At 40.3% G+C, this 15,394-nt stretch overlaps 1 protein-coding gene across 16 annotated transcripts in view; it reads left to right on the top strand.

Annotated features, from left to right (window-relative positions):
* The window catches only part of SETX (senataxin), a 96,307-nt gene that overhangs the window by 40,361 nt on the left and 40,552 nt on the right, over nt 1-15,394 (top strand). For all 16 annotated transcript variants that reach the window (XM_054502282.2, XM_054502278.2, XM_054502281.2 and 13 more), the window contains one exon: nt 5,434-5,533. In XM_054502282.2, coding sequence (XP_054358257.1) covers nt 5,434-5,533 — 100 coding nt within the window. The remainder of the gene's footprint in view (nt 1-5,433; nt 5,534-15,394) is intronic.

Below are 15,394 nucleotides of genomic sequence, written 5' to 3'. Positions count from 1 at the left end.
GGCACAAGATGGATGTGCAAAAAAATAAGTAGTGTCCCTGTGTAGCAGCAATAGCCAGTTAGAAAATATGAAAGAAAATATGGTAACTGGAACTGCGTACCTGTTAGTAATTAGTCTAATGATGAATGCATGAGACATTTATGGAAAACACTTTAAAAGTATTTTAAAGCTGATAAAGGAAGATGTTTAGTCTTTTGTTCAAAATGGAGAGCTGCTATGTGCATGGATGTGATAGCTTCACATTGTAAAGATGTGACTTCTTTCTGAATTCATTTATAAATTTGATGTAGTTCAAGTTAAAATCCCAGCAGGATTGTTTTGAGGTGATTGATAGACTTATTTTAAAATTTGTAAGGAAAAGCAAAATCTATTATAATAAAGTCACTTTGAAAAGAACAGCATAACTAGGGCATGGGGGGAATGATAGTTGCTTTATCTGCTATGAGGCTGTTTCAAAGCCATAGTAATAGACACATATGAGAGTGGCATGGGGCCGGCAGATACCCGGAGAAACAGTGGGAAACCCTTTGGCTCCTAAGAAGGAACTCCTTCTTGCATATATGTCAATCTTAGATAAAACGAGATAAATAGGACATCACAAATCAGTGGGGAAAGGATGGATCGTTAGAGGAAACTGGCCTACTTCATTGGGGAAAAAGCAAATTAGGCTAAGATTCGTACTTTATAGCACATAAACTTTGGTTAAATCACATATGTTTGGAAAGTAAAACTAAACGAAGAAAATATCAGAAAACATGTCAGTTTAGGTGAAGAAGGTAATCATAAAAACGTAAAAAGCATTAGCCACATTAATGGATTAATGAATATTAATGGATTTTATTCTGTCAAAGTTAATGTCTTTTTAGTGAAGGACTCTATATTTGGAGTTAACAGATGTGAAGAAGAGAGTTTTAAAACATTCCTAAACTGGCAAGAGATTAGTAGCTAAAACACACAAAGCAGTTTTGTAAATCGACAGCAAAAAACAGGGAAATCAGTAGAAGATGGACAACAAATAGACAGTTTGCAGAAAACTTGGTGGTAATAAGTATATGAAGTATTACTGAAAGGAGGAAAGGAAGTTAAAATAACAGGTGAGCAAAAGTTTGTGGTCCTTTATGATCTAGCAGTTTCATTCCTGCGTAGCCTCACCAGAAGAACATATACACGTCTGTCTATGAGGGTTCTATGTCTTAAGATGTCATTTATAGGATATAGAGTTGGAGCTGGTTAAAAGGATGGATGAGTAAAATGAAGCCATTACATACTAAAGAGTACTATGTGAGTCAGTCCCAGAAGACTTAAAAGTTGGTTGAAAAAAACAACACCTAGTTTATGGTAGATTACTATTTGTCTAAATCTCACACGCACCCCTTCTGGATTTTTCAGTTAAACTAACACAGCTGTAGTGGATACCTAGGGTGGAGGTTGTCATGGAAGTGGAATCAGGGACAAAGGAGAAATCAAATGATGAGGGCCTTGCATAGACTCCTGACAGTGCATCACGAACCAGAGATTTGGATTAGCTCTACCTGAGATGGGTAAGGAAGAATAACAGCAAAGAGGTCATCATTGAGTTTGATGGGTGGACAATTTTTGTGCAGCAGTGGTTAAGTTGGAAACCAGATGTACAAAGAAGTGAATGGAAGGAGTGTTTTGAAAACATACGTATTGATTGGGAGCAGGAAAAAGGGGGCACTAAGCTGAATGGTCATTTGGCGACAAGGAAGGGTTTTGTGTATTGGTGGCGGAGTGTTCTTAGAGCGAATTCAGTGTGTATGCTGATGGGAATGAGCATTGGGCAGGAGGAAATTGTTGCAAGAAAATGGAGAACTCTAGGAGTTGAAGTCCTCAAGGGAAGAGGGTTCCAGGACAGAAATCAGTGAGTTTGCCTTAGACTTTTGTATTGAAAGGGGACAGGACATGGAGATGAATGTCAGTTGTTTTGTCTGTTTTGGGGTTTGTGTTTGGCTGTCTTATGTAAGTCAAGGACAGTCTAGGTTATTGGGAGCCAGTGCTGCAGGAACTTCTTTTCCCCAGTGAAACAGCTGTTGTTTTAATAATGTAATTTTTTGGTCAGGCACGGTGGCTCACGCCTGTAATCCCAACACTTGGGAAGGCCACAGTAGGCGGATCATCACTTGAGATCAGGAGTTTGAGACCAGCCTGGCCAACTTTGGTGAAACCCTGTCTCTACTAAAAATACAAAAATTAGCCGGGCGTGGTGGCACGTGCCTGTAATCCCAGCTACTCAGGAGGCTGAGGCAGGAGAATTGCTTGAACCCGGGAGGTGGCGGTTGCAGTGAGCCGAGATTGTGCCACTATAATCCATCCAGCCTGGGCGACAGAACAAGACCCTGTCTCAAAAAAAAAAAAAAAAAAAAAAAAAAACAATAAAAAATAATAATTTTTTTAAGGAGAATTTTCTTGGGGTCACACACACACACAAAAAACCCTCATTATAACCAAACAGTGTATTTAGTCTATGTGGAAGTATTTTTATCAAAACATAATATTAAACTATTTGATCTGAAAAATGTTAAATTACTAAATTATTAGGAACCTCCAGTTTTGTAGAATAATCTATTCTTAGTTACTGGGAAAAAAGAGAACTCAGACCTCCTTTGAAGATGAGGCCTAACTGGATATCTGTCTTTCCTGTCTGGAGTGGGAAGAAAAGGAACATAGTTTGCTTCTTTGAAGTGACAGTGCTTTGTGAGATTGTTACAACATTACCACTGACCTTTAATACTTGGAAAGCTAGCTAGGCTTGGTGGCTCACGTCTGTAATCCCAGCACTTTGGGAGGCCAAGGTGGGTGGATCACCTCAGGTCAGGAGTTTTGAGACCAGCTGGCCAACATGGTGAAACCCTGTCTCTACTAAAATACAAAATGTGGGCCGGGCACGGTGGCTAATGCCTGTAATCCCAGCACTTTGGGAGGCCAAGGCAGGTGGATCACCTGAGGTCAGGAGTTCGATACCAGCCTGACCAACGTGGAGAAACCCTGTCTCTACTAAAAATACAAAATTAGCCAGGCGTGGTGGTGGGCGCCTGTAATCCCAGCTACTTGGGAGACTGAGGCAGAAGAATCACTTGAACCTGGGAGGTGGAGGTTGTGGTGAGCCAAGATCGCGCCATTGCACTCTCGCCTGGGCAACAAGACCGAAACTCTGTCTCCAAAAAAAATAAATAAAAAGTGAGCCAGGCATGGTGGCACATGCCTGTATTCCCAGCTAATGGGAGGCGGAGGCGGGAGAATCACTTGAACCTGCGAGGCGGAGGTTGCAGTGAGCGGAAATGATGCCATTGCACTCCAGCCAGAGCAACAGGACTGAAACTCCATCTCAAAAAAAAAAAAAAAAAAACTTGGAAGACCATTGTATATTCATCTCTGTTCAGTGTATTCTAAATGTTCTTATGTTCAGGGAGCTTGTTTTCTTTTTATTGTTTATTTTTTACAGCAGCTGACACCTTTTGAAAGGAGTATGTTTTCTAACGATCTGCATGATTTTTCATCCTCTGAACCTGGCTGATTACTTTTAACTTTGATAATGCTCTGATGGACCATAAGCATACACTTGTTTGTACTTTGAAGTTATTTCATTTCGTGTGAAACTACTAGCTCATGCAATTTATGATTTCTTAATTTCCCAGGGCCACATGAGTTATGAAACAGATAAACCTGTAACTGCATCAAATATACAAACCTGTGAATTATGTAGTATATTGAGTATATATTAATTAGGACTTTTTACCTAGCTAAGTTTCTCTTTGATAGCTCCAGAATTTCAGCTATCATTAGTCAGTCATTGTAGCTTGACTGTAAGAGATCCACTTAATCTCTGGCTCCTGGGGTTGCTGTAGAAGTTAATATTAGGCCCAAATGATTTCAGACTAAAAGTAGTTGTCCTCCTTTTTCCAAGATGGGAACTATTTAGGATCTTCTAGGTACTCTCAGGTAAATCTCTTGTGATAAAATTTTAGTGATCCATTTTTTTAATCTTTGTTGTACACACAAGGATGCATTTTAACAGCTTTATTAAGGTATACTGTACCATAAAATATACCCTTTTAAGGTGTATAATTGAATGGTTTTTTTAAGTAAATTTATAGTTGTATAGCCATGACCACAACCCAGTTTTAGAACATTTCTATTGACCTAAAACAATCCCTTCTGCCCATTGGTAGTCATTCTTCATTCCTACCACTAGCCCCAGGCAAACACTAATCTCTCGTCTGTCTATAAACCTGCCTCTTCTGGAAATGTCATATATATAGAAGTGTACGTATGTGGTCTCTTGAATCTGGCTCCTTTCACTTTATGTAATCTTTTTGAGGCCCATCCATGTTGTAGCATGTATTAATAGGCCATGGCTTTTTATTGCCAAATGAGATTCTATTGTATGGATATATTACATTTGTTTATGCATTCACCAACTGATGGACATTTGGGTTGTTTCCAGGTTTTGGTGATTGTAAATAATGCTGTGAACATAGAATGCACTTTTGATGATGATTCTATGGAGTTGCCTTACTGTAGGGTATTCTGGGTGATATAAACTGATCATGACTATCATGGTCCAGAGTCTGACCTTACTAGCGGATAACACAGATTCAGTATTGTTTTGTTCCCCTGTCCGTAGCATAACCCTTGTGGAGTCTTGGTTGGTTAACCAGTGCAGAAGCAGTTCAGCACCAATAGTCTTTGATGATAAGTTTCTTCAGAGGAACTGAAAGACTGTTTGTTGATTTAAATACTTAATGACTAACTGTTACGTTTAGACAAAACCCTCCTTAGGGTCCAAAAGGTAATATATTTGTTAGTTTTTTAAAAAGTGAAAGCTAATATGACTTTTTTATACTAGTAGTCTTCCTAAATTTGGGATTGGTAATAGTCTTATTTCTCAGAAGATCCTTAAGGGTACTTCTGAGTTTGGAGCTTTGACAGATTGGGAGATGGGTATAGAGCATTTTATGAACTGGCAGGATGACATGTTGGTGAGAAATCCCTAAGGTCTGCAACAAATCTAGGTCCTTTTGGACTTGTGAGCTAGCTGATCTGGTTGGGAAGTAGCATTCTACCGGAGCTGTCCAGCAGTACGTTATGCACTGCTGGAAATGCTCCACATCTGCGCACAGCAGAGCAGCCACAGGTGGCTGTTGAGCACTGCAAGTGTGACTAGTTTGAAGAACAGAATTTTTATTTTTTAACATTTTTATTAAATGTAAATAACCAGATGTAGCTAGTGGCTACTGAATTGGACAGGACAGTTCCAGATAATTTTATTTACCTGCTGCGAGTCAATTTTTAGTTTCTGTCACCTAGATTCTAGGTTCTGGATTTTACTGTTGCTTAACTTTGGAAGATGTTACTATTTAGCATCACTTTCCAGAATGTTGCTTTCTTAATTTGCTTTTGTGCTTCGTATAGGTGGCACAGGAATGGCTCAACTCTCCAAATAGAGAGAATTTCTATCAGTTGCAAGTACGAAAATTTCCTGCCGATTATATAAAATACTGGGAGTTTGCAGGTAAGTTTTTTCTTATGCAACTTGGAATATATGATGTAATAATTGGAGATTTCTAATTAAGAGGAGATAGCATTATTTGAATTTAGGGGGACACAAATTTTCTAAGCTAAACTTGTGACTTCTTAGAATATGCTTAAAGTCTTAATGAGGATAGTTACTGGAACAATTATGAATGTAAAATTTATGATTTTTTTCCCCACTCTGGTTAGAATACTACAGGCTGAATTGTCAGTGGGGGCTGGGAATGGGAGAGAGGGTGGGTGGAGGGATTTGGTGGGGGTGTTGCGTAATAGTCTTTACAGATTCTGAGTAAATCTTCCTGGCATCTGTCTTTTCATTTCATGATTGATCTGAACCACATACCACTTTTATATACTAGTTATAAATACACCAAACATTCAGAACTCTTTAAAATAAAATGAATAAGTCCTCTTTTTACCCCCAACCCCCATCCATCCTACTCTGTAGATGTGCTTAAAAAAAAAAATGAGGCTGGGCGCGGTGGCTCACGCCTGTAATCCCAGCACTTTCGGAGGCCGAGGTGGGCGGATCACCAGGTCAAGAGATCGAGACCATCCTGGCCAACATGGTGAAACCCCGTTTCTACTAAAAATGCAAAAATTAGCCAGGCATGGTGGCGGGCGCCTGTAGTCCCAGCTACTTGGGAGGCTGAGGCAGGAGAATCACTTGAGCCAGGGAGGCAGAGTTTGCAGTGAGCCGAAATAGCACCACTGCACTCCAGCCTGGCAACAGAGCGAGACTGTCTCAAAAACAAAAAAACAAAAAAAAAATAAACAACAACAACAATAATATGTTATATGTATTATGTACTGTATTCTTATTACAATAAAGCTAAAGAAAAGAAACTAAAATCATAAGGAAGAGAAGATATATTTATTCTTCATTAAGTGAAATGGATCATCATAAAGGTCTACATCTTTATCATCGTCATACTCAGTAGATAGATGAAGAGGAGGGGATTTGTCTTGCTCCCTCAGGAGTGGCAGAGATGGAAGAAAATCTACGAATTAGTGGACCTGTGCACTTCAAACTCATGTTGTTCAATTGTCAGCTGTACATTGAGATGCAATAGCCCAAAGCAGAAAGAAAGCAGATGTTTGGCGGGAACTTATCATTTTCACACATGGTTTAGTAACAGTGAGCCATTTTTATTAGGGAATGATGAGAACTGTCCTAAAATCTAAGTTCCTAGATACCAGCCAAGGGGCAGCCTTGCAAGCAGGTCTTTCGAAGGATAGCATGCCTGCTATGTTAACTCTTTTCTGCACAGCATGTTATGAATAATGCTACTGTGATCACCCATGTATCTCTTAGTGTTCTGAACGCGTTTTTGTTCAGTTTATATCCAGAAGTAGATTGTGGAATATTAGGGTGTGTATAAGTTCAGCTTCAGTAAATAATGCCAAGCCTATTGTACAAAATTATATTCCACCAGCAGTGTATGAGAAGTTGCATTTTTCTGTGTCTTCAGCAACACATTTGTATAGATTGTTTTGAGATTTTTAGCTGTTGGGCTGTGTGTATTGATGGTGTTTTGTGGGCTTTTGTAATGTCCTCATTAGGGAGATTGAGCATCTTTTCACGTATTTAGTAGCTGTCTCAGTAACCTCTTTTGGAAAGTGCCTGTTCAAGGCTTTTGGTCATTTTCTGTTGTCTTTTTTTCAGTTGATTTGTAGGAGTTCTTTATATAATCTGGGTAGAAGTCATTTCCTCACTTTGACTTACATTCTGACTCTTTTTAGTGGTGTCTTAAAAATTTCTTTTTCATTCTTATTGAGAATTGCTTATTTGAACATAGTAAATACGTCAGTCTTTTATTGTCAGTGCTCTGTGTCCCGTTTCTTAAATGAAGAGTAAGAAATCTTTCTCTGCTGCAGGTTGCAAATTACATTCTCTTGCCTTCCTTTGCCCCCACCCCTATCACCCATGGATCAGGATCTCTCTTACCTTCTAGAACAAAGGTTGGCAAACTACAGCTTGCAGATCCACCTACCCCATGTATTGATTTTGTATTGCCCTAGGGTACGTTTTTTACGTTCCTTTTTTTTTTTTTTTTTTTTTCTTAAATGTAGAGGTGGGGTCTTGTGCTGTTGCCCAGGCTGATCTCAAACTCCTGGTCTCAAGTGATCTTCCTGCGTCATCAGCCTTCTGAAGTCCTGGGATTGTAGGTGTGAACCACCTCGCCCAGCTGGTTTTTACGTTTTTAAAGCTCTATGAAAGAGAGTATGTAACAGGCATTATGTGTGGCCCCACAAGCCTATCTGGCCCTTTACAGAGGAAATTTGGGAACCCCTTCTCTAGAAGCTTTCTTGTTTTGTTTGTGACTGAGGCATGTGGGTTGGGTTCCATTTTTCTTTTTTCCCCCAAGTAGAGGTCTGATTATCCCAGTAGTATTTATTGAAAGACCATTTGTGCTTCACTGCACTGCTATGTTTGTCATGAGTCTGGAGTCCACTTAATGTCTGGGCATCAGTCTGTTCTTCTTGAGATCATTTGCCTACCCTTGGGCTCATATCACATTGTTTACTTAATCTAGCTTTATAAGACGTTTTAATAACTCATAGAGCAAGTCCTCCTACCTTGTTTTGTTTGTATGTTTGTTTTTTGTTTGTTTTGTTTTTTGAGATGGAGTCTTGCTCTGTCACCCAGGCTGGAGTGCAGTGGCGCGATCCCAGCTCACTGCAACCTCTGCTTCCCGGGTTCAAGCGATTCTCCTGCCTCAACCTCCCAAGTAGCTAGGACTACAGGTCCGCACCACTATGCCCGGCAAATTTTTGTATTTTTAGTAGAGACGGGGTTTCACCATGTTGGCCAGGCTGGTCTCAAACTCCTGGCCTCAAGTTATCTGCCCGTCTTGGCCTCCCAAAGTGCTGGTGTGAGCCATGGCGCCTCACCCCCTCCTACCTTGCTCTACTTTTTGAGTGCTTTGGCTATTCTTGGCCCTTTGCATTTCCATATAAATTTTAGAGGAAAAGAAGTGGAAATTTGGCAAGAATTGACAACTTTTAATACTTTCTAATTCATGAATAAGGTATATATCTTCAGTTATTTAGGTTAAATTTTTCTCAGTGTTTTATAGTTTTCTATGGAGAGGTTTTGCATGTCATCTTCGGTTAGTTTGTCATTTGTAACGATGTTAGTGACTATCTTTAAAAAATAAGAGCTTAAACATAACAGTCGTACCTAAAAAGTTACCAATAATCCCTTCATATCAATCAGTGTTCAAATTTTCAATTATTTCATAACACTTTTTTTCAGCTTAAGATCCAAAGTAGTCCACCCAATGGCATTGGTTGATAGGTCTTTTTAAACTAGAATTCTCTCATTTTCTTCCCTTGCAATTTTTGTGTTGAAAAAATTGAGTTAGTTTTATAGAGTTAATCATGGTCTGGATTTTGCTGATATTGCATCCCCTTGGTGGTGTTTAGAATGTGTCTCTGTCCTCTGTGTGTTTCCTATATATTGATACCTGGAGCTAGAGGATTGATCCAATTCAGGTAAATTTTTATTACTTGTTTTTGGCAAAACTATTTTATGGTTGGTGGTATGTTCCATCAGCAGCAGCAGGTATGTAGTATCTAGTTTCTTTTTCTGATAATCACAGCTGCTTGTACTTGGTCACTGATTTATTAAAGGGAGCAAAATGGTGATACTTGAATCATTTTATGTTAGCTGAAATACTTCTCTAGAGAGAAAATTCTCTACTACTACTATTTGGTTACTCAGTAGTATAGTTTATAAAGGAAAGGCAGTATAAATACTTGATGCTTGATCACTTTTCAGAATAATGAGTTTAATTCCCTAGTAGTCCAGGTGCGGTGGCTCACGCCTGTATTCCCAGCACTTTGGGAGGCTGAGGGGCAGATCACCTGAGGTCAGGGGTTCGAGACCAGCCTGACCAACATGGCAAAACCCCGTCTCTACTAAAAATACAAAAATCAGCTGGGCATGGTGGCGCATACCTGTAGTCCCAGCTCCTAGGGAGGCTGGGGCAGGAGAATCACTTGAACCCTTGGAGGCGGAGGTTGCAGTGAGCCAAGATCATGCCATTGCACTCCAGCCTGGGAGACAGAGCAAGACTCCATCTCAAAAAAAAAAAAAAAAAAAAAAATTCACTAGTAAGTGCCAGTGGTGACTGGTAAGCTTAAAAAAGAACTATGAGTGCATGGATTGGTATGCTTGTGTTTCAGTCCATTTCAGTCAGCTCATTCTAGTTGGCTCTGAGGCTATGTGCTATGACAAGATGTTCCAAGTTCATCATATATATTGTTTTTATCCCATAACTGAGCTTACAGTTTTCTAAGGAGCCTTGCTATATTTTAGTTGAAAGCAGTATTTCAACACCAATCTGGGCATGCTATATGCTGTTAGTGGGTAATACATCTAAACATAAGGATACATAAAGATTGTAAGTAAAAGATAACCATGCATATCCAAATTAAAAAAAAACTTATTTATCTCTGTTAATATCAAACTAAATAGACATTAAGGCAGAAAGCATTATTATTGTTGTTGTTATTATTATTATTTTTGAGACAGAGTCTTGCTCTGTCGCCCAGGCTGGAGTGCAGTAGCTGATCTTGGCTCACTGTAACTTCTGCCTCCCGAGTTCAAGCGATTCTCCTGCCTTAGCCTCCTGAGTAGCTGGGATTACAGGTGCTCACCACCACACCCGGCTAATTTTTGTATTTTTAGTACAGACTGGGTTTTGCCGTGTTGGCCAGGCTGGTCTTGAACTTCTGACCTCAGGTGACCCGCCTGCCTCAGCCTCCCAAAGTGCTGGGATTACAGGCTGAGCCACCACGCCCAGCTCAGAAAGCATTATTTGAGATAAAAAGGGAGTATTTCGGTTCAACAGAAGATATGACAATTCTGAATACATATACCTAATAAAATAGATAAAGAGCTGGGCACAGTGGCCTGTGCCTCTGTAGTCCCTGCTACGCGGTAGGCTGAGGCAAGATCGCTTGAGCTCAGGAGTTTGAGGCTATACTGTGTTATGATCACATATGTGAATAGTCACTGCACTCTAGCCTAGGCAACATAACAAGACCCTGTCTCTAAATAAATAAATAAATAAAACTGATAGAACTAGAGTATACTTTTTACATATATATGACTTTTGAACAATTAAATCAACAAAGATGAATTTTAAAAAGCAAACCTTAAAAAGAAATACAATTGAAGTAGGTGAACCTAATTATATTTTAAATTGGTCATATGTATAACCCACAGAGAAAAAAATGATACAAGTACTTTTAGAAATAGTAGACTCAGCTGGGCAGAGTGGCTCACGCCTGGAATCCTAGCACTTTGGGAGGCCAAGGCTGGTGGATCACCTGAAGTCGGGAGTTCGAGACCATCCTGGCCAACATGGTGAAACCTCGTCTGTACTAAAAATGTAAAATTAGCTGGGTGTGGTGGTGCACATCTGTAATCCCAGCTATTAGGGAGGCTGATGCAGGAGAATTGCTTGAATGCAAGAGGCAGAGGTTGCAGTGAACCGAGATTGCGCCATTGCACTCCATCCTGGGTGACAAGAACAGCCAAAATTTGTGAGATTTGTTGTCAGTAGTAGAACTGGCTTAGTATTGGTAGTTCTTAGATGATTTTGTGTATTGTAAAATAGAGCTAATGTATAAGAAAACTGGTGTTAGGAGGCAGGGTTCCCTCGTTATGGGAGAAGGGAGTTGCATGGGATGGAGTAAGGTGATGAAGAATCTTATGGGGTTGGATTTGCCTTGGAGGAATTAATTTTTTATTTTGAAATAATTGCAGATTTTTCAAAAAAATTGCAAAATTAGTAGAGTTCCTATAACCTTCACCAAGTTTCCTCAAATGTTAATATCTTACGTAAATACAGAACAGTGATCAAAACCAGGGTTTTATGTTGGTATAAACTAAGAGCTAATTAGACCTTATTCATGTTATACCACTTGTCCCACAAATGTCTGTTTTCTGCTCCAGGGTCCAATCTAGAACCACAAATCCCATTCAGTTGTGATGTCTTCTTAGTTTCCTTCAGTCTAGGACAATTAGGTCCTCATTCTCTCTTTGTCTTTCATGGCCTAAATGTTTTTAAAGAGTGCTGTCCAGTTACTTTGCAGAATGTCCCTCCATTTGGGTTTCTCTGATATTTCCTTGTGAGTCAAATTCAGGTTTTGCATTTTTGGCAAGAAAAGCATAGAAGTAGTTTGTGCTCTTCTCAGTCTGTCAGATCGGGAGGTACATGACGTTGATAAATTTGATTGCTGGTGATACTAACTTCCATCACTTTGTTAAGGTGGCGTCTCATGTTTCTCCACTGTGAAGTTACTATTTTTTCATTTGTAATGAGTAAATATCCAGTTTCTTGTCCTTTTTTTAAAGAATTCTTTTTCTTTTTATTTCTTTTCATTTTTGAGGTTTTTGTTCAAAATAGTTTTTTTTTTTTTTTTTTTTTTTTTGAGACGGAGTCTTTCTCTGTCACCCAGGCTGGAGTGCGGTGGCACAATCTCAGCTCACTGCAAGCTCCACCTCCCCGGTTCACGCCATTCTCCTTCCTCAGCCTCCCGAGTTGCTGGGACTACAGGCGCCCACCACCATGCCCGGCTAATTTTTTGTATTTTCAGTAGAGGCGGGGTTTCACTATGTTAGCCAGGATGGTCTCGATCTCCTGACCTCGTGATCCGCCCGCCTCAGCCTCCCAAAGTACTGGGATTACAGGCATGAGCCACCGCGCCCGGCCCATAATAGTTTTTTATATCCCCAAATAAGTAGCTAATATGTTTAATTCAGTATTCTTTTTTTTTCTTTTTTTTTTTTGAGATGGAGTCTCACTCTGTTACCCAGGCTGAAGTGCAGTGGTGTGATCTTGGCTCACTGCATTCCTGCCTCCTGGCTTCAAGCGATTCTCCTGCCTCAGCCTCCCAAGCAGCTGGGATTACGGCACGTGCCACCATGCCCGGCTAATGTTTATATTTTTAGTTGAGATGGGGATTTGCCATTTTGGCTAGGCTGGTCTTGAACTCCTGACCTCAGGTGATCCTCCTGCCTTGGCCCCACAACGTGCCTAAATTACAGGCGTGAGCCACTGTGCCCAGCCTAATTCTTTTCCTTCCCGGTTGTTGTTTTGGGGAGAATTTTCTTTTTCTTTTCTTTCTTTCTTTTTTTTTTTGAAACAGGGTCTTGTTCTGTCACCCATGCTGACGTTCAGTGGCGCAATCACAGCTCACTGCAGCCTCAAACTCCCAGGCTGAGAATTTTCGTTAGTTTGTTGGATCTCCATTTTCTTTTTGTAATCTTTACTTATGGATTTATTAATTTTATTTCTATTTCTGAGGTAATGAGATGATTTACACAATTACAAGTTCAGTGACACCCTTTTCTGCAAGTGTAGTGAAGTCCAGAGTTTGTTCCACTTTTGAGGGTCTTGCAGGACCCTAAATTTTCTCCCCTTTTGGTTCTACCTACAGTATGCAGTTATAAAAGGGTACTTCTCCCTTCTTTTGTCCCTCAGAAGCTTTGAGTTTCAAGTACTGCCAGTTCAAACCCCATGGACCATTAAGACCCTGCGCTGTATGCTGTATTCTGATTTTTGTCAGGATGCTGCTTTAGTGTTTTCACACTTGAGCTTGTCTTACCCTTCTCCTGGTAGATTTGGAGCTGGCTGAGGCTCCTGAGCTCTCTCTTTTTGAGACGGAGTCTGCTCTGTCGCCCTAGGCTAGAGTGCAGTGGCTGCAACCTCCGCCTCCCGGGTTCAAGCAGTTCTCCTGCCTCAGCTTCCCAAGTATCTGGGATTACAGGCGCCCCACCATGCCCGGCTAATTTTTGTATTTTTAGTAGAAACAGGGTTTCACCATGTTGGCCAGGCTGGTCTCAAACTTCTGATCTCAGGTGATCCACCCGCCTCGGCCTCCCAAAGTGCTGGGATTACAGACGTGAGCTACTGCGCCCATGTGGTGTTTTTAATTTTGGTGATTCGAACGGGTGTGTAGTAGTATGTCATTGTGGTTTTAATTTACTTTTCTAGAATGGCTAACAATGTTGAGCATCTTTTCACAAACTTACTGGCAATGTACATATCCCCTTCATGTATCTTCCATTTTTAGTAGGATTGTTTGTCCTCTTATTTTTACTTATTTTTCAGTTCTTTATATATTCTGGAGACAAGTTATTTATTATATTTATATATTGAAAATATTTACTCCTAATCTGTGGAATGCCTTTTAATTTTCCTAACAATATCTTTTGAAGAGCGAAAGTTTTGATTTTGATGGCATCCAGTTTATCAGTTTTTTTTCTTTCATGGTTCAGGCTTTTTGTGTCCTAAGAAGCATTTACCTAACCCACGGTCACAATTTTCTCCTTTTTTTTTTTCTAAATTTTATGGTTTAATTTTTGTGTTTATGTTGATGACCATTTCAATTTTATTTTTATATATGACGTATGTAAGGATTAAGGGTTTTTTTTTTTTTCTTTTTTAAAGGTAGAAGTCAGACGCAGTGGTTCATACTTGTAATCTGAGCACTTTAGGAGGCCAAAACAGGAAGATCACTTCAGGCCAGGAGTTTCAGAGCAGTCTGGGCAACACAGCAAGACCCTGTCTGCACTACAGAAAAGTAAAAAAAAATCAGCTGAGCATGGTGGCACACACCTATAGTCCCAGTGACATGGGAGGCTGAGGCAGGAGGATTTCTTGAGCCCAAGTGTTCAAGGCTGCAGTGAGCTGTGATCATACCACTGCACTCCAGTCTGGGAGGTAGAACAAGACGCAGTCTCTAAAAAAATAAAAACAATGTAAAAATAGGTGCTCAGTTTTAGTGTTACTTCTTAAAAAATGTAGCCTTTCTTATTGAATAACCTTGCCATTCAATAACTTGGCATGTTTGTCAGAATATCAGTTGATCTTGATTGTAGGTCTGCTTTTAGACACTGTTTTCTTTATCTGTATAGCTGCCTTCCACCAATACCACAGTCTCTTATTGTTGCTTTATAAAAAATACTGAAATTGGATAGTTTCAGTCTTCCAGTTTTGTTCTTTGTAAAAAGTTTCTTTTTATTGTCATCAGTTTTAGAATCAACTTGTCAACATTTATAAAAATGCCTGCTGGGTTTTTTTTTTTTTTTTTGCTTTTTTTTTTTTTTTTTTTTTTTGAGACAAAGTCTCACTCTTGTTGCCCAGGCTGGAGTGCAATGGCATCATCTTGGCTCACAGCAATCTCCACCTCCCAGGTTCAAGCGATTCTCCTGCCTCAGCCTCCCAAGTAGCTGGGATTACAGGCGCCTGCCACCACGCCTGGCTAATTTTTGTATTTTTAGTAGAGATGGGGTTTCACCATGTTGGCCAGGCTGGTCTCAAACTCCTGACCTCAGGTGATCTGCCCGCCTCGGCTTCCCAAAGTGCTGGGATTACAGGCGTGAGCCACCACACCTGGCCTTTTTTTTTTTTTTTTTTTTTTTTGAGATGGATTCTTGCTCTGTCGCCCAGGCTGGAGTGCAGTGGCGCGATCTTGGCTCACTGCAAGCTCCGCCTCCTGGGTTCATGTCATTCTCCTGCCTCAGCCTCCGGAGTAGCTGGGACTACAGGTGCCTGCCACCATGCACGGCTAATGTTTTGTATTTTTAGTAGAGACAGGGTTTCACTGTGTTGGCCAGGATGTTCTCGATCTCCTGACCTCATGATCTATCCGCCTTGGCCTCCCAGAGTGCTGGGATTACAGGCATGAGCCACTGCGCCTGGCGGCCACCTGCTGGTATTTTTACTAGGATTGCTTTGACTCTAAAGATTAATTTGGGGACAGCTGACATTTTAACAGTATTAAGTCTTAGGCCTTGAACTTAGTACATTTCTTCATTTGT

Source organism: Pongo pygmaeus, chromosome 13 (assembly GCF_028885625.2).
Source record: "Pongo pygmaeus isolate AG05252 chromosome 13, NHGRI_mPonPyg2-v2.0_pri, whole genome shotgun sequence".
NCBI classification, from domain to species: Eukaryota; Metazoa; Chordata; class Mammalia; order Primates; family Hominidae; genus Pongo; species Pongo pygmaeus.
The sequence above is the reverse complement of the archived record's forward strand: the minus strand, read 5'-3'. Positions and strand labels throughout refer to the sequence as shown.